Source organism: Geotrypetes seraphini, chromosome 1, assembly GCF_902459505.1.
Source record: "Geotrypetes seraphini chromosome 1, aGeoSer1.1, whole genome shotgun sequence".
In the NCBI taxonomy this organism is placed as follows: domain Eukaryota; kingdom Metazoa; phylum Chordata; class Amphibia; order Gymnophiona; family Dermophiidae; genus Geotrypetes; species Geotrypetes seraphini.
Genome location: NC_047084.1, coordinates 2,730,860 through 2,750,616, shown reverse-complemented (window position 1 = coordinate 2,750,616; position 19,757 = coordinate 2,730,860). Strand labels below are relative to the sequence as shown.

Here is a 19,757-nt window from a genome sequence, read left to right as displayed (position 1 = left end):
ACCAGCCAGAAAGACGGAAAAGTCTATTCTATCAATCACTTTCTCACTTGTACCACAGACCACATAATATATGTGATAACATGCCCATGTAAGAAATGGTATGTTGGTAAATCAATAAGATCATTGAGAACACGGATCATCGAACATAAATCTAATATTAAATGCAAGAGGATCACTGCACCTCTAGTGGAACACTGTAACCAATTACAACACAGTTTCAAAGAATTGAGGTGTTTTGCAATAGACCGGGTGAAATTAAACCCACGAGGAGGTGATAGACAAAGAACCTTACTACAAAAAGAATCCCGTTGGATTTTCAATCTAGGCACATTAAAACCTGCCGGTCTGAATGTGAATATGGACTGGAGTGTTTTTTTCTAATCTAGTGTCATAGTAGCAGTTTCAATTGAAAATTATTGATTGTCCCTTTAAGATACACAGGGGCAGTTTAATTGACACGTCTATATAGCGCAAGCGTTGGCGTTCAATTCTTGCTAACGCCATTTTGATGAAGTCGCTACAAGTAATCACAGTGAGTACACGCTTTCTTAAAAGTCATAACAAAATGTTTTTCATTAAGTGAAATACTTTTCTCTGTGTTAACAGCAATTCGAGAGACCCCTGAAGAAGCCTTGATTTGGGCGAAACGGGTCCCGTTGGGCACAGAGCGCACACTACGAGGCATAATAGAAGCCACCATAAAAAAGATAAGTGCTTTATCTAAAAAATCACTGTTCAACATTTAGCACTTGCTTCTAACAGTACTATCACGATAAGGTGGAGCTCAATGATTGATACCCTTGCCTACAAAAACCGTTTGAATAATCTTTAATGATCAACGGAGTAGGTATCTGAGAGCTCCACAAAATAAAGCTATACATTTTGAAGTACCAATCTAGATCTGTAGTCTGGTTTCAGAGGTATTAGATTGGAAGCCATTATATTGCTGAGAGTAGAAGACTTGTGGGACAGCATTCTCCCCCATCTCGGATTCTTGAGTATAGGTTAGTCTCTGGGTATGGAGTGCCTGAACGTCTACCCGGTAGTGTCTGACAAATGAATGCAAGGAAGAGCAAACTGCAGCCTTACAAATGTCCACAGGAGGCATAAGCGAAGACTCAGTCCAAGAAGCTGCCTGACCCATAGTGGAATGATCTTTGAGAAATTCTGGAACAGACTTCTTCTTCAGAAGTTAAGCGGAAGCAATAGTCTCCCTGATCCAGCACTCAATAGTAGCCTTAGAAGCGCCATCCCCCTGATGAGGGCCCGCTAGAAGGACAAAGAGATGATCTGATTTCCGGATCTCCTGGGTCCTCTGCACATAAAAGTGAAGAACCTGACCGACATCCAACTTGCGCAACTGCTTCTGCTCAGAAGATCCATCCGGATTACCCAACATTGAGAGGACCACAGCCTGATTGACATGAAAAGGAGAAACTACCTTTGGCAGAAAGGAAGAAACAAGCCTCAAGTTAACCCGCTCCCTAGAAAACTCCAAGAAGGGAGCCCTACAAGAGAAAGCCTGTGGCTCATAAACTCATCTAGCTGAAGTAATGGTCACCAAGAAGACCGCTTTAAGAGTAAGGTCTTTCAAAGAACAGTCGCCCAACGGCTCAAAAGGAGGGCGCACTAGCAGTGACAGAACCAGATTCAGATCCCAAGATGGAACAGAGGGTCGCACGAGAGTCTTGAGCAATTTAGCCGCCTGCGAATCACATCAGTAATGGCAGTCAAACGCTGACCTTTCAACAAGCCATGAAAGGCTGACAAGGCCACAAACTGAACCCGGAGAGAAGACCAAGCCAGTCCCCTATCCAGGCCATCCTGTGAGAACTCTAAAATGTTAGACAGGGAAGCGCGAAAAGAGACCACTCCATGCGCATCACACCACTCCTCAAACAGACGCCAAACCCTCACATAAGCTCGAGAGGTAGAAAGCCTCCGGGACACCAAGAGAGTTGAAATCACTTTATCTGAATACCCCTTCTTACCTAGGCATCCCCTTTCAAGAGCAAAGCCATAAGACAGAAGGGACCCGGATCAGAAGGTCATCCAAGAGAGGCAGAGGAAGAGGATCCGCCACCAGATGCCGCACCAGATCTGCGTACCACGGACGCCAAGGCCAATCCGGAGCCATCAGAACCACGAGACCCAGATAGCGAATGATGCGGAGAAGAACTCTGCCCAATAATGGCCACGGAGGGAACACATATGACAGTCCCACCGTTGGCCATGGTTGAACCAGAGTATCCAGGCCCTCGGCCATCCAGTCCCTGCAACGACTGAAGAAGCAGGGCAGTTTATCTGAATACCCCTTCTTACCTAGGCATCCCCTTTCAAGAGCAAAGCCATAAGACAGAAGGGACCCGGATCAGAAGGTCATCCAAGAGAGGCAGAGGAAGAGGATCCGCCACCAGATGCCGCACCAGATCTGCGTACCACGGACGCCAAGGCCAATCCGGAGCCATCAGAACCACGAGACCCAGATAGCGAATGATGCGGAGAAGAACTCTGCCCAATAATGGCCACGGAGGGAACACATATGACAGTCCCACCGTTGGCCATGGTTGAACCAGAGTATCCAGGCCCTCGGCCATCCAGTCCCTGCAACGACTGAAGAAGCAGGGCAGTTTGGCATTGACACTCGACACTCGAGGCCATCAGGGGCTTACCCTAAGACTGCACTATCAACTGAAAGGCCACTGGCTTAGACACCACTCTCTGGGATCTAGCACGTGACGACTGAGGAAGTCTGCCTGAACATTCTCCACTCCGGCTATGTGAGAGGCCGAGATGTCCTGAAGGTGGGACTCTGCCCATACCATGAGCAGAGCTGCCTCCTGTGTTACCTGAGTGCTCTTTGTGCCTCCATGACAAATAATGTAAGCCACCACAGTGGCATTGTCCGAAAGAACTCTGACTGACTTACCCAACAAGAAGGAGCGGAAGGCTAACAGCGCCAGATGGACGCCCCCTCTGTGGATCAGGTGCCCTGAGCTGAGTGACCTAGACACTGAGCCCCCCAACCGAGGAGACTGGCATCCGTGAGAAGCACCGTCCACTGTGGTTGATCCAGACTAGTCCCCTGAACAAGAGGAGAGGTCTGGAGCCATCAACGAAGACTGCAGCGTGCCAAGCCTCGCAGAGGAACAGGGAGATCCAAACTGGGCCTCTGGGGCGACCACCTCTGGAGCAGAGCAACTGAAGAGGATGCATGTGGGCCCGTGCCCACCTCACTACGTCTAGGGAAGTCGCCATCGACCCCAAGACTTGGAAGAAATCCTGTGTCTGAGGACACTGGACGCTATAAGGATGCGAATCCGAGATTCCAATTTGCTTACCTGGGCCTCTGGAAGGAAGACCTTCCCCAAGGTGGAACAGAACTCCAAGGTACTCCAGACGCTGAGATGGAATGAAAAGACTCTTGGAAAGGTTGACTACCCAGCCCAGCGACTGGAGAAACTCTACCACCCGAGCCGTAACCTGGGTGCTCTCCTGTAACAACTTCACCCGAATCAACCAGTCGTCCAGGTAGGGATGCACCAGAATGCCCTCTGTCCGCAAGGCTTCCGTGACAATCACCATAACCTTGGTAAATGTCCGGGGAGCCATGGGCAGACCAAAGGGAAGCGCACAGAACTGATAGTGCTGACCCAAGATCGCAAAGCAAAGGAAGCGCTGATGGGAGGCCCGAATGGGAACATGCAAGTAGATCCCATCATATAGAGAGAAGTCAGGAACTCCCCCGGCTGAACCATCAGAATGACAGACCGGTGTTTCCATGTGAAAAGAGGGAATTCTGAGAGCTTGTTGACCCCTTTTAAATCTAGGATGGGCTGAAAGGTCCATTTCTTGGGCACCACGAAGTAAATGGAGTACCTGCCGGTGCCGCACTCCTGAGGGGGCACTGGAACAACTACTTTGAGATCTAGCAAGTGCTGAAGGGTCTGGCGAAAGGCCTGCATCTTCCATGTTGCCTGTCACGGAGAGCCTAGAAAATGATCTGGCAGAGAGCGGGCAAACTCCAGAGCATAACTGTCCCACTGATCGGACGTGATCTCGGCCCACTTGGGAAAAAAGTCATGCAGCCGGGCACCCACCGGAACCAAAGGGGGCACCGGCAATGAGTCATTGTGCAGGACAGGCAACGGGGGAACCGGTGGAGGGATTCCCAGCCCCTCGATGAGCCCCCCAAAAAGACTGCATGCGCTGATAAAACTGACCCCGGAACACCCCGAAGCCTGGAAAATAGCAGCCCCATGCCCAGGGCGAAACTTGCAGAACTCCCGCAGATGCCCGCGGGCAGTGCCACCCTGAGACACTGGGTGGGCACGATCCTCAGGCAGGCGGGGCACCTTAGAGTCCGTCAGAGTCTGAACCAACTTATCTAAGTCCTCTCCAACAAGAAAGACCCAGCTGAAAAGGAAATTTGGTAAGCTTAGGTTGAAAGCAGCATCCGCTGACCAAGCGCAAAGCCACAAGGTACATCGCACGGCCACTCCAAAAGCCATAGACGACATCCACACCAAGTCATAGAGAGCATCTGAGAGGAACGAGGCAGCCATCTCAATCTTTGCCACCTCCTGATCCACTAAGGACCAGTCATCAGACTCACGATCCAGGACACGCTCTGCCCACCGAAACACAGCACAAGCCACCAGCCCCCCTCAAATAGCCGCCTGGACCCTCAAGGCAGAGACATCAAAATTCTGCTTAAGAATGGTCTCCAACTTACGCTGCTCAGAGTCCCGTAAGGCAGAACCGTCCTCAACAGGCTTAGAAATCGCTGAGACCACCACGTCCACCACTGGCAACTTTAAATTAGCCCTATCCCCCTCCAGGATGGGATAAAAACAAGCCATGGTGCGCGCTAACCGAAACGGCGCCTCCGGTGTATTCCACTGCGCCAGTACAATATCCCAAATATCCTGATGCATAGGAAAAGAGCGGGAAACAGTACGGATCCTCCCTAAGAAGAGGGTCCCCCACATGTGGTCTCTGGTGGTGCTCCTTCAAAACGCAGCACCAATGAGACCTGCTGAATCAGGTCTGGAAGCTCATCCCTCTGAAAAAGGCGCACCACGGACACCTCGTCGTTGAAAGGCGGGAAACCTAACACCTCACCGCCAGCGGCCATCCCCTCGGGAGGATCCTGGAATTCCTAAAAAGGGGGTCCTCATCCAGGCCAACACGCTCCTTCGACCACCAATCCACAACCCAAGCAAACCACGGGCGCTTGGACAAGGGAGGAGGAACAGGGGATGCCAAAGGAGAAGAGGGAGGCAAAGCCACAGGGGGTGCGGAGAGAACCCCCCCCCCAAATCCCCCGGGCGTATGTGGGACCCCCAACTGCCTGAAAATAGGTTCTACACAAAGAAAAAAATTAAATCAGGGGGGAAAAAACCCCAGGGGTCCCATGGGAATCCATGCCACAGCAGGGGACCCAGCTGAAACCTGCCCCTGTTTTTCCAATACAGGGGGAAGGTCACCTGAGGTTGCAGACAAAATGGAGGGACCTGTCTGTGAAAATGGCGAAGTTCTTGCCAAAAATAACCTCTCCAGGGCCTGTAGTGGCTGGGAAGCCTGAACTAACCCAGCCGCTAAAACAGGCAAGCCGGCATCAGCTGTTAACAAAAATCAGATGAGAGGGAATCCCTCCGGGGGCGGTGGGGGAAGACCGAGCTTCCCCACTGCTCCCTTTCAACTCGCGAGGCACTAAGGCTGGGGAGCCCTGGACGCCTGCAGCCGCTGCCAACAGAGCTCCACAACCGCACCAGCCCGAACAGCTGTTTTCAGGCCGGCCGCTAGTGCCTTGCGTCTGGACCAAATTGTACACCTCTCCCCTTAAGAAGTGCTCAATTGCTCCATAGGTGACCTAGCTAGAATAAAAGTGCCAGTTAGTCAAAAAAATACAGTAATTTACAGCATAGTTAAAGGGAAAGGAACCCTTCAGACCGGCACTACCTCAGGATATTTTTTACAGAACAAACTCCACAGGCTATCAAAGCAATATGCCTTGCTTGAATTAGGGGGCAAGGCTTACTGCTGAGGCTCCTCTAAAAAAATGTGGGGCGGTGGAGGAAATGGGGGGAGGGACCCAGCACGAGTCCCATCGGGTTTGACACCCCCAAGGTCGGACGGATCCTCAAACAGGGCTCACCCAAGCTCAATCCAGCCAAAAACAGGGACTAAAAACCCTAAACAAATTCTAACAGCCCTACCAAGGGAGATGGGTACAGCTCACTCATACCTGCTGGAGACTGAAAGACTGATAGGATTAGGGGAAGGTATCTCTTATGTACTATTCCACAGTTTTGTTTCAGTCTCCACCTGCTGGTCATGATGAGATATATACCCACTTGTAAGATTAACCTCTGGAGAGTGCTAAAGAAGTAAAATTATATGATTTTGACCTAATGAAAGGAGTATAGCTCTCAAAAGCTAGTCAGAAATGTATTGCACGTCTAATAAATCACCTGCAATTTATTCTTCAACATTTGTTTCTTTCAAAATTTGGAAATAGTGCTTTCTGAGAGTCTGGTACTATAAACTTGAAAACTGCTATAGCCTTGTAAAAGACACTGTAAACTCAAAACACATTAAACAGAAAATATATATATCAATAAAACTATTAAAGGCAGGGTGACAAAAACAAACCAGAGCAACATATAACCAGGGAAATGCTTTGTTGTTGTTCAAGCTAGCTTTTCTAATTTTTTACATAAGGATAAGCAAACTTTAAATAAACCAAAATTGTTCACAAAGGAAATACATGATAGAAACAATCAAGTTACCACAGGTGCAGGTAGCCGGGAAGACCAGGGTGCAGGCAGTCGGGAGGACGAGGCAGCCGGGAGGACCAGGTGGACTCGAACGGCGACGGCAGCCGGGAGGACCCGGCTGGACCCGAGCAGCAACGACAGTCGGGAGGGTATAGGCGACGGCGAAGGCAGAGAAAGGCGGGAGCACAGCATCGTAAAGCGTGGCAGCCCCAAGACTTGAGGCACGTGAATCAACAGCTGATGTGGCGGCAGTAGACAGCGGCCGCGAGACTTGAGGGCTTGTACCTGATAGTTTTTTTTAAAAAGTCTTCCAGCGGGCCAGCTTAATTATAAATTTTTTATTATCTGGCAGGCCAAATTGTATAACACCGTGTTTGACATGAGAAAATTATCAGGTGAGATAATTTTTTCCAACTGGCCACAAGACTGCCAGAAAAGCTGGGTTTGGATGGAACAGTCCTTGCTTAGTGAAACTCCTCTTTGGGTAGTTCACTGACTTTTCATGCAGCAAATATGAGAGATTGTCTGGTCTGTTAATCCTATAATGAAGATGACATTAATATGCTAGTTAAATACTTGATCCAAACTTCTCAAAAAAAGGCTATACTTCCCAGCAGTGCCTCTGCATTATGCAGAAGGATTTTACCCAAATAAAGCTGACTCCATCTATAAGATTTGGGAAGTCAATGGGTTAGAAACACTGGAATAATTGGTGGAAGATGGTAGTCCTGTGGAATTTGTCGATCTTGTTGAGGATTATGGGTTGGGGCAACAAGATCACTTTCCCCATCTACAAACTGTAGATTTTTTAAGGTATGAACTACAAATGGAGGAAACCCCCACTAAAAGAGCTATATGTCTGGGGGTAGTGGTAGGGGTGACATATCTAAATTCTATCAAGCATTATTACTGCAAATCCCTTACCCTGTTAACCCTTTCAGGACCATAAGGATCGTAGGCCAATTTTTGTGGTTTTGACGACATTTTTATGGTAAAAAGGGCTTGCAGATGCCAAAAAATTGATTTTTTGTGTGAAATATCATTATTTTTATTTAAAAAAATCACACTTCTGGCTTATGGACAGTGTGGCAAGTGAATCTTCTCGTCAATCTAGCAACGACGCTAATGAATGAATGTCGGAACCAGTTTGTTTACATAAAGGCAGTATCATATGGAATCCGTACATATCAAATTTAGAACTGTAGACTATCCCAATCAAAATTTATAGGATTTTAAAGTTATGGGACAAATATGTCCCTTGGTCCTGAAAGGGTTAAATATATTGCTAATTGGGAAGAGATTTTTAAAGTTCAATATGAATCTAAGGAATGAGAAATTTTTTTTTTTTTTTTAATTGCTAGTTTCCATAACCAGTAATGGCTATAAAATGTTTTATCAATGGTATTTATACCTGTACATCTGAGATCTATTTATTGGACAGGTTCTGATCTTTGTTGGTGCCACTGTTGGGAGTAGGGATCTTTTTTCATATTTGGTAGTCCTGTCCAAAAAGCCCAGAAATACTGGGATCAGGCACCTAGGGCTTGTTCATTCTATCACAGGAACCTTATGGGGGGGGGGGGGACTATGGCCTCTTCTTTGTTAAATATTGGACCTCTGAGCCTGTTGGTTTGGCAGAGGAGAATTGTTCATCATATCAATATGGCAAGTATATTTGTACTTGCTGCTGCGTGGAAATAGCAGGAGGTTCCAGGCCTCATTCAGATACAAGCCAAGATTGACCATGTCTTCCTGAGCCATTTGAGCCGTTCTTGATAATCTGGGACCCTTACATTAAAGTGGCTGGACTGTACTCCTTCAGTGTCTTAAAAGATTCTCTGATGGTTTCTAGACATTCCTAAGTATTTTGAAGGACAAAATTAAAAGGAGCTATTGTAAGGGCAACAAACAATTGTATAAGGAAAGTAAGTAAGAGGAAAAAGAAGGCCTCTTTGGTTCTAAGTAGCTGAGAAGGTAAACCGTTCTGAGCTCCCTGGAGAGAATGGTATAGAAAATTAAATAAAAATAAATAAACTACAAAAGATCACAGAAAGAGAAAGACGGGCAAAAATATATAGAAAAGTGAAGAGATTCTGGTCGAGCAGTCAGGAAAGCAAAGATGCAAATGGAAGAAAAAAAAATAGCTGACAGTAAAATGGGGTGAGAGGGGAATGACAAGACTTTTTTTTATATATATATATTAGTGATAGGAAGACGTGCAAAAGGGGCATTGTGAGACTCAAAGGTGAAGGGGAGAAATATGTAAAAGCTGATAAAGATAAGGCTGAATTGCTTAACAAATATTTCTATTCTGTGATCACAGCTGAAGTGCCGGCACTGGGACCACAGAAGATGCAAATAGGGCTGAAGTTGTGGTAGACTTTGATCGATTTTCAGAGGGTTCTGTTCGTGAGGAGCTACCTAAAGGTGAGCAAAGCAATAGGGCCAGATGGTGTACATCAACAGGTATGGAAGGAACTTGGGGAAGTTTTGGGGGTTCTGCTGGCTGACCTTTCTAATGCTTCTCTAGAGTCAAGAGTGGTACTGGAGGACTGGAAAAGGGCAGATGTGGGACAAGCATATGGGATCTCTTATGGAGAGGAGGAGATAGTGGATGCTGTGGATGAGCAGACTGGATGGGCCATTTGGCCTTTATCTGCCAACATATTTCTATGTTACCCCACTGGTTTAGCCTTTTCCCTGTTAGAGGCAAGAAACATATGAGAATAACTTTTATGGGTAAAATAAGTGATCATGTTTAGGAAGAAACAGTTTCTTGGACAAATTCCACTTCTATCCACAAGTGTTCTGCTTCTTTAAAATAAAGCTGTCTCTTACGGGGGAGAAAAGACCTGTAACATTCATAGAGGCAAAAACACTGTACTTTAATCATCACTTGGTACTTAAAAGGTAATCCATAAACTGTCCCTATATCATAGAAAGCCCTGGTACAATACCCCTAGTACATTCCAACTAAGTTCCTAAGACATTTTGTTACATCTCCTCTTGATATACCTGCATCCTCTGAAAATATAAAGCCTGCAAATCCACCCTAAATTTCCCTTCCTACTCCCATACCCCACTCTCTCTGAACCAAACTATAATTTTTCAGCCTCTCCAAATTCGGGCCATGAAGAGAAAGTGACCTTCCTTAACTCACCTTGTTTTGGTAATGGATATGGAATATTGAAATAATCTTCAAAGAATTCTAAAAGTTTTACTGATACTTCCAAGGCATAATCAGCTTGGCTAATCTTCTCTGGTACAGTATACACAGATATCTAGCAAACAAAAGAATATGGGTGTATGTCAGAAAAAAATACTTTAAATTCAGAAAAAAAAAAAACATATTGTGAATTGGTCATTATAACTCTAGTTTTGTTTTCAGCACTGCTCAACTTAAAAGGAGCAGTATCTTTAAACTTTCACACACCAACCCTTACCCCGATTGGGCACTGGCACCAGCACCAACGCATAGGACATGCTGGTGCCGGTGCCCAAAGATCCTCCCTCTTCTGGGCTGGGCGGTGTGTCGGAGATCCTCTCTCTTGCCTGTGCTGGGCTGGACTGGGCCTTGAGCATTTGCGCATGCTCAATGCCTTACTTCCTATGGGGAAACTCGCTGGAATGAATTATGCTTGTAAACCAAGGTTCCACTGTAATATCATATAAACCTTTCTCTTGTTGTTGCATATAATTAGTAGACCCAGAATCATTCATAGGCTGGTCCTCTGTGTCAGTCTTTTTATTCTTATTAACTGACAAATAATAAGAGGATATTTCATATTTTCCAACAGAAACTTTTTAAACATTTCTACATGGCACATGCCCAAAATTTTAGGACAGTTTACCACTCTCAAATTTAACCATCTGTCTTGAGCTATTTTAAATGAAAGTGTAAAATATGCATATCAGAGGCATGAGGTTCCATGATAACTTTTAATACTTAGATGCACATGTGTTAACTCCTTTCATTTGGGTCCTGATTCAGATCTGCCTTCAAGCTGAATCGATTCCTGGCGAACACCCCCCCCCCCCTCTTTGCTTTCATGCCATGATACAGGAGAAGTATGTCATTACATTCTCCAGAGACCTGGAAGGTGAAATGACTTACCCGAGGCTACAAGGAGTTTCCTTGGGATCTAAGGAAAAGGGTTAGGGGATGGGATTCGATATACTGCCTTTTTTTAGGGAAACTACTTAGAGTATCTGCTTACTGTTCAATGTATTGTAAATCGCTTTGATATCCGTGGAGGAAAGACTGTATATCAAATAAAGATAACCATAACCACACCTATTTTGTACCAGATGTAATGGAGGGTTAAGTGACTTGCCAAGAGCTGCAATGGGAATTGAACCCGGTTTCCCTGAGTCTCAGGCCACTGAAGTAACTATTAGGCTACTTCTCCACTCCATGAAAAACTTCTAAAAATTTACATTTTGTTACATTTGTTACATTTAATTTTGTTACACTTGATCTGAAATCTAAGTTGCAACTCAGTACCATGGTAAAAATCAACATCTAAGCTCCGAGTGCAGGATGAAAAGGATAAAGCAGACATACTGAACACATTTTTTACTCAAATTAGGACTACAGGCAGCAGCAGGAGATATGGTAGACAGGTAGATACCATTGTATTTACTTTACACTTGAAGTGATAAAACAAAAAGGACAAGGCAATGGGGTCAGACTGGAAACACTGTCACCTGATGCATAAAAGCACTTCTATCCAAACATTCTTTGGAGACAAGTATACTTATTCTGTTTTCAAAACAGTCTAAAGAGAGAAGAAACTGGCAAGTACAAAGTCAGAAGTATCTAATTTTGTCTTTTTTTTTTTTTTCTTTGAAAAACATATGTTGTGAATCCATCTTATATTTACCTTAACTCCACGTTTGGTCATCTTACTGACCGATTTAAAATCTGAAATGATGAAGGCCACCAGATAAGTGCTCATTTTAACACTGACATCAAAATGGTCTTCAATGAGTCCATTGGAAAGATTCACAGATTTTATCTAAAAAGTAAACCACATAACATCATACATCAAAAACAAAGTTCCCAAACAAATAGTTCTAACATTAATAATCCATTTTTAGCTATGTTATGTGTGGTCTTATATCCCACCAAATCCTCGCTAAGTGGAGTTCAAGGAGGGATACAATCTGTAGTAACTGTAATTTCTATGTAATAACAATCTGTAGTAATTGTTATTACAGAGTAGCCTAAAGTCATGGTATTCTGAGGATTTTAACATAGCCTACAGAGGTAGAGAATTATAAGAAACATTTTTTTTAGCACCCCATTCTATAAATTCCCTCCCCAGATGCTTGTCTGATCAATGGAATTTTCTTTGCTGACTGAGGGCTGATGGGAAACCTCCTCAAAGACTATCAGTATCACTCTTGCAGCAGCCACCTTCTCTCCTGTCTCATGTGTCACTTTCTCTGTGAACATAAACCCCATCGACAGCATTAGAAAGGAGACTATAAACTGAGTCTCCTGCACAGCAGAAGAGAGTGCTATGACTGAGACTTTGCTGAGACTGAGATTTGTGTCCATGGGCCTGTTGGTCCGTATTTACCTAGTATGTAATTGTTGTCAAGTCTTGTTAGTTTTTATAGGAAAGTATGTTTTAATTGTTATATTTTTGTTTAAATGTTATTTTAAACCCTGTACAACGCTTTGTAGTTACGAAAAAGCGTTTAATCAAAAAACTGAATAAACAATAAACAAACTTGAGGTCCCCTTCTTGTTTTATTAACTGTTGTTAAAATGACATTGGAATTTAGAATATCTTCATTTTAATAAATTCAAGCCACCTGATATTCAGACAGCGTAAGTTTCTGCAGTCTCACGAGGTTACCACGGGAACTCGTGACAGCCATTTTAGATAGTGTCTCTGCACGGAGCTTAGGAAGATCAGTCCTACCACGGTTCACTGCTGGACCACCAGGACTTATTAAAGGTAGCCTTTACAAGTCCGGGAAGCGGGAGGTTTCCGAGTTAGCTGGGACAGGAGGCAGAGGGGATCACTCCTGTCCCAGCTCGCTGCTGGACCACTATGGCTTACAGCAGGTCCAGGTGGAGGCCTGGCAAGGCATCAGGGAAGTGAGGGTTTTATGAGTGCTGTTCTGTGAATATGCAAACACAGAGGCGCGAATGTGGAATATTGGTTGCAACTGATGCAACCACAGAGAAGCAAAATTTACACATTGCAAATGCGCAGAGAATGAGAACAGACTGGATTTAGTTTTTGTATTTGTTTTGTAATGTACCAAGAACTTGTTACAATGTAACTGCTAAAATAACAAAAAATTGTAAATTACAGCCAACACCATAACAGCAGCATTTTAAGGTTGCCCTGTCTTCTGCTGTCTTTCAAATGCTATTTAACACCTGTCTCCACTCAAGAACCAGAAGTTCCTGTCAGCATTCAAATCCTCATTTCCTGGTTTTCAGTTCACACTACTAGACTACCATGCTGCATGAACTCCACGTGAAGAGATATGTTGGAAATAATCTAAAGCCTCTGGCCTATGTTTTCTACTTAAATTTGGAATACAAAGCAAAATGTAAAATATATCATACTATTGGCATGTTTGAAAGGGCTAGGTGTCTTGGTTCCCTTCTAATCTTAATTGAGAAGCTGGCTTTGAAGGCAGGTTCATCAAAACATGGAAAGGCCAAACGTGCAGCGGTCGGCTCAAACTGTGTGGATGCAAGTACTCTGTAATTGGAGAGAGAAACAAAAGGAAATATAGTGCATAAACCTTTCACACTCTGAAACCATCCTGTTACTTGAATACAAAACAATAAGAACTATTGGCAATTCACCTGGCAATGCATTGGCAACAATAGTGAAAGGGAAGACAGCAAAAGAATTTATACAAATCATTCAAAGGAATCAAAATATATTACCATTTATGATACGACTCATGTCCTCACATTATCAGATAAAATATTACAATGAAAAATCAATACATTTTTAGTATGCAATAGCTTGCTGAAAATCTAAAGTAAGGTGAAATTTAAATTTACATGTTAATTTCTTGTCTTTAAGCCCTGACAGACCAATCCATACAAGTAAATTATGTCCATGTTGCTATCAGATGGAGACGGGGGCAAAAAAAAAAAAAAAAAAAAAGGAGTCACAGGTGACTTCAGTTCCCTTTATGAGGCCTTTCATGCAGAATTCAAGTAGATCCCTATTTCGCCCGTTCCCCCCGCACATGCATATTTATTGTATCTGTAACATCTCGCTGATTGACCTGCCCTTCTCTGTTGTAAACCGTATTCGCTGATTCTTTGTTGTATCTGTATTCACTGATAGTAACCATTCGCGTATCTGTATTCACTGTTTGTAACTATTCGCTGATTGTCCAGCCCTTCTTTATTGTAAACCGCCTCGAACTACTATGGCTTCGGCGGTATATAAGAAATAAAATAATAATAATAATCTTAAGGTGAGTCTTCTCTTCTTTAAATTACTAGCTCTAAAGTAGAGAATAAAATGGGGAAAAATTTGTCCCCGTCCCCACAGGAATTCAATTTTCCCATTCCGTCCCCACGAGTTTTGTCACTGTCCCATTCCTGTAAGATCTCTGTCTTAACTGCACAAGCCTTGAACACATGATTTTAAAGTGTTTGAGGTTTTCTGCAGGTAAGAACAGAACTTGCAGGAATGGGTCAGGGCCAGGAAAAGAACTCACTGGGACGGGTTAATGAGTCTGCAATATGTCCATATGGCAAGGGGGAATGGCAAGGGCGTGTTTTGTGAGGGACTAAGAAGGGCTCAAAATACCAATGTCCAACTCTGACCACAGAAGAAGGGAAGCCCATGTCTAAAAAAATGGAAGTTGTTATTTAGACCTGATGTTCAGGTTACAGAAAGCTGCTGATTGAGCAGCTATCCACTGGATGGATTAAGGCACACCTCCTTAATCCCCAGCAGCACATGAAACAGAGCTACTCTTCTGCCAACAAAACTGTGCAAAAATGGCATGATACAGGGGCAGATTGGCCTGCAGAATCTATACCAGGTGATTCCAGGTCAAAATGAGGGATTGTGAGGCAAAACAGAAGCTTTTGAAAAAAAGATAATTAAAAATCTAAGATGGCCACAGCAAGTAAAATTGCCTGTGGAAGCTTCCCTGAAACTCAGAAAAGGGAGTTTTAGAGGTGGGGGAACCAAACCCTACCCCCAGAAACCCTCTCATCTACCTTTTTTGACCCCTCCCCCACCCCCAGAATTTTCCCCATAGGGAATAATGGGAGTACTCTGTGGATTTTCTGGTGCCTGTCTGTCAGCTTGTAGCAGCCTGCCTACAGGGAAAGGATTTCTGCCTCAGAAGACTGGAAAAACAGATCCTCCACTGGAAATCTTCTGGATGATGGTCAAAGGAACTCTGACCGAAGTCTCCAACCCCTGTAAATCCATGTGGCATGTCAGGGGAAGATTATATGCAGCCAGCTCCCTGATACCCAAAGGGTTGTTACACAAGGGCCCTACAGCCTGTGCTCAAGGCTCTGATAAATCAGCAGGCTGACTCCACAGGCAATGGAATAGCAAGGGTAGGAGGCACCTTTCCCCCCCCACACACACACACACTGTGTGCCCCTCCCCCCCAAAAAAAAACCCCTGGTACCATCGAGAACCCTTTGCAAATACATCGTTAGGAGCTCATTAGTATTTAAATGAGCTCTCCTAGCAATGCACAAAAAGGGAAACCCCCTCGTTTCCAGTCAATAATTACCAGCAGCTCTGGAGCTACCAGTAACTGTTGTGCATTGTGCTGTGCACACACAGAACAGGCCCAAAACATTGGGTACTTGGGCCGATCTTATTTAATATTTATATCAATGACCTAGAAGAAGGAACATCCAGTGAGATCATCAAGTTTGCAGGCGACACGAAGCTATGCCGGGCGATCAGATCGCAGAAGGATTTTGAGGAACTCCAGAGCGACTTGTGTCATTGAGAGAAATAGGCGGAGAAATGGCAGATGAAGTTTTAATGTGGAGAAATGCAAAGTAATGCATTTAGGTAGAAAAAATAAGGAATACGAGTACAGAATGTCAGGTGCAACTCTGGGTAAGAGCGAACAAGAAAAGGACCTGGGTGTACTGATAGATAGGACCCAGAAACCGTCGGCACAATGTGTGGCGGCGGCGGCAAAGAAAGCAAATAGGATGTTGAGCATGATAAAGAATGGAATCACGAGTACATCGGAGAGGGTCATAATGCCGCTTTATAGAGCAATGGTCAGACCCCACTTGGAATACTGCGTCCAACACTGGTCTCCCAAACTAAAGAAGGATATAAAACTGCTGGAGAGGGTGCAGAGACGAGCAACGAAACTAGTAAATGGTATGGAGAAATGTAATGTAATGTAATGTAAATGTAATGTAAATGTAATGTAATGTAATTTATTTCTTATATACCGCTACATCCGTTAGGTTCTAAGCGGTTTACAGAAAATATACATTAAGATTAGAAATAAGAAAGGTACTTGAAAAATTCCCTTACTGTCCCGAAGGCTCACAATCTAACTAAAGTACCTGGAGGGTAATAGAAAAGTGAAAAGTAGAGTTAGAGGAAAAATAAAAATAAAATAAACATTTTAACAAGACAGCATTGATCTAAATACTTTGGAAGGTAGAAGAGAGGAGAGAAAGGAATAGAAGCAGAAGGGGGAGCCGTTGAACAGTAGAATTCTGGAGAAATTTAAATGATAGAAATAGAACAAAACAAAGACAAAAGGCAAAACAATAGATAAGATTAAAGATAAATCATAAGCTGGAAAGAAAAATAAAATAAAACTTTGTCTTCAATCCACGGTTTCAGCGTCAGTGATGAAGTGGAGCAAGTAAGTTTAGGAGGAATACGAGGATCGACTTAAGAGACTGGGATTGTTCTCCCTTGAGAAAAGGAGACTGCGAGGGGATATGATCGAGACCTTCAAAATACTGAAAGGAATCGACAAAATAGAGCAGAAAAAATTATTTACATTGTCCAATTTGACACAGACAAGAGGACACGGAATGAAGCTACGGGGGGACAAGTTCAGGACAAATATCAGGAAGTTCTGCTTCACACAGAGAGTGGTTGACACCTGGAATGCTCTCCCAGAGGTTATTGCTGAATTGACCGTCCTAGGATTCAAAAGCAAACTAGATGCACATCTCCTTACGAGAGGCATAAAAGGATATGGGTGACTAAAAATTACGCCAGGTGTACACCTGGCAGGGCCTCCGCGTGTGCGGATCGCCGGACTTCATGGACCGAAGGTCTGATCCGGAGATGGCGCTTCTTATGTTCTAGTCCTACAGGGGGTAGGGAGCCCAAAACCGTGATCCCCTAACACTCCCCTGACACCAAGTACCCTCCACTTCTGATCTCCCAGAACACTCCCACCACCCCAAAACAAAAACCAGGTGGTCTAGTGGGCTGGATCTCAAGGACCCTCTCCACCCCCCCCCCCCGGTACCTTTTGTTGAAAATCAGGCAGGAGGGATGCCCACTCTGTCCCGCCTTAAAGGACCACCTCTTCAAAATGGTGACCCTTCCCCCTCCCAGTGCATCTTGGGATACACTGAGAGGGACTTAAGGTCCTGATTGGCTCAGGTGCCTAAGGCCCCTCCTCTGGGGGAGAGGCTGGAGGGTAGATAATTTAAAGAAATGAAACAGCTTTCTTGCAAACCTTTGCCACCATAATTCATCTTACCTGAAATCCAGTTTTAAGGATTAAGTGATAGAAAATAGTTTACCTGACTTCTCCTTCCTGAGTTCTGTAGCTGCTTTTATAAAAACCATGTAGGCTCTGTGAGAGATTGGCAGAGTACTGAATAGTGATGGTGTAGTTCTGTCCAAGAAGAAGTAGTTCAGAAGAGAGAAGTGCAATCTGTTCATGCAGAGGATTTTCCAACAGTTCTAGTGCTCTTTCTGACAGATTGCCCCTCTTTGTGCTTCGAATGCTGGCCTGGAAGATTTCCAGATGTTTGCTATGGATAATGATAAAGCTTGTTTCCTGTTTTACTGTAATCTCTATCTTGGTAGATCCAGTGAAAGTAAGCATAGTTAAATTTGGATGAATGAGAAGGTCATAATGCACTGGGATAATATGACCAGGAAGCCTCATTTTATTCCATGGAAAGGGTTTACTATTACTGCCCCGATGCTCTTGTTCACTGTTTACAAAAGCAGCGGCAATAAAGGCACAGTAAATTGCTTGATAAAATGCTGACTGTACCAGTACATTAAAAGGTTTCATGAAGGAGCAGGACACCATGCTTCATTTATTGCATGAATATCTTCAACCTAAAGTACAAAACAAAACCAAAATTAACAGAGAATGCAATGCTTATCAAAGATTTATTTTCCTTCGAATAAAATTATTCCATTTATTACAGGTACTCAGGCACAACTAATGGGTGGAAATAATAATAATAACTTTATTTTTATATACCACAAACCATACCACAAACAGTTCTAAGCTGTTTACAAGAGAAGAGATTGTATACAGACAGCGACATTACAGCGAGCTTTCTAATTTACATTGGCTTCTTAAGTTTAGACAGGTTTATCTGGATGTGTTTTGGGAGTACATCAGGTTGAGGTGGGGTCAGAGAAATTTGTCAAATAGATAGGTTTTTATTGACTTTCTAAATGTTTGGTACGAGAGTGCGTTTGGTGCGTCTTATGGAGCGAATTTAAGACACACAAACACCGGTACCTTTTTTTTAAAATTCCTGTGGTCCTGCGCTGTATAGGCAGGAGCTTTCCTCCTGCCCCTACCTTGCTGGACGGCTGCCTCATCTCTTGCAGCAGAGCGGTGCACAAGGCCCTGCCTGGTCCGGCGCCGCTCCCTGAATGGCTGCTATCAGTTCTCACGAGTCCCGCGAGATCTAAAGGCAGCTATTCAGGGAGTGGCATGGGGCCAGGCAGGAGCACGAAAAGCTTGTGCCTGCCTTGTGCGCCGCTCTGCCGCAAGAGATGAGGAGGCAGTTGTCCAGTGAAGGAGGGGCAGAAATGTGGAAAGCTCCTGCCGATACAGCACTGGACCGCCGGAATTTAAAAAAGGTAGCGGGGGGGGGGGGGAGGGGGAGGGGGGAGGAGGGCTGCCTGCCTGCCACTTGGCCTGCCTGTCCTGTGCCCTGCCCCGGCCTGCACCAGACCTGCCCTGTGTTCTGTCCTGGCCTACCACTAGACCACCAGAGGAGGGACAGGGTATACCATTTGGTTCAGAATTTTTTTTTCTTGGTTTTTCCTCCACTACAGGTAGGTGCGTCATAGAGCAAAAATACGGTATTTATGCATTTCTAATAGTCAGTGCTGTTATTTTATTATTGATACCATTTCTGCTTATTTTGTATTACTCATTGTATTCATTACAATAAATTAAGCAGTAAACCCATATCCACTGGGTTTTTTTTCACCCTCCAAAAAGTGAAAAAAAAAAAGCCCTCTATCACTTCCTATTTGTGAGACCAGGAGGTAATATCGGAGGGCAGTTGGTGCAAGCAATGGGTGGAGACCCTGCTCCCTGCTTGCGAAGACTCGAAGACTTGGAGATATGGTGGTGGGGGGGGAATTCATTTAAGAGACCCCCCTTCAATGGGGTCCCTCCCCACACCACTGCTTCTCCTTCCAGATTGCCATAAAATCCCTTGTGGTCTAGAGGTGTAGTCAGGGCAGGAGTAATGCCTAGTCGCTTTTGCTCATGTCAGCTCTACTCTTAAAATGCTTGCTGTGACCTCTAATGGCAGTCTTATGAGATTTCCACTAGAGGTCATGGCAGATATTTTGAGAGCAGAGCCAGTGTGGGCAGTAAGGACTGTGGATCACTCCTGCCCTGACTACATCCCTAGAATACCAGGGATTGTAAGAGAGGCCCAAGGGGAACTCCTGTAGGTGGGCAGGGGAGAAAGGCAACTTCTGTTTGTAGGGAAGGAGGGGGGAGGGATATAAACAG

General features: G+C 44.5%; 1 protein-coding gene across 1 annotated transcript in view; it reads right to left on the bottom strand.

Annotated features, from left to right (window-relative positions):
* The window catches only part of ERAP1 (endoplasmic reticulum aminopeptidase 1), a 115,961-nt gene that overhangs the window by 92,841 nt on the left and 3,363 nt on the right, over positions 1 to 19,757 (bottom strand). Inside the window, exons 2-5 of the mRNA XM_033914666.1 lie at positions 17,554 to 18,103; positions 13,375 to 13,513; positions 11,666 to 11,800; positions 9,943 to 10,063 (exon numbers count right to left, since the gene is read on the bottom strand). Coding sequence (XP_033770557.1) covers positions 9,943 to 10,063; positions 11,666 to 11,800; positions 13,375 to 13,513; positions 17,554 to 18,074 — 916 coding nt within the window. The 5' untranslated portion in view covers positions 18,075 to 18,103. The remainder of the gene's footprint in view (positions 1 to 9,942; positions 10,064 to 11,665; positions 11,801 to 13,374; positions 13,514 to 17,553; positions 18,104 to 19,757) is intronic.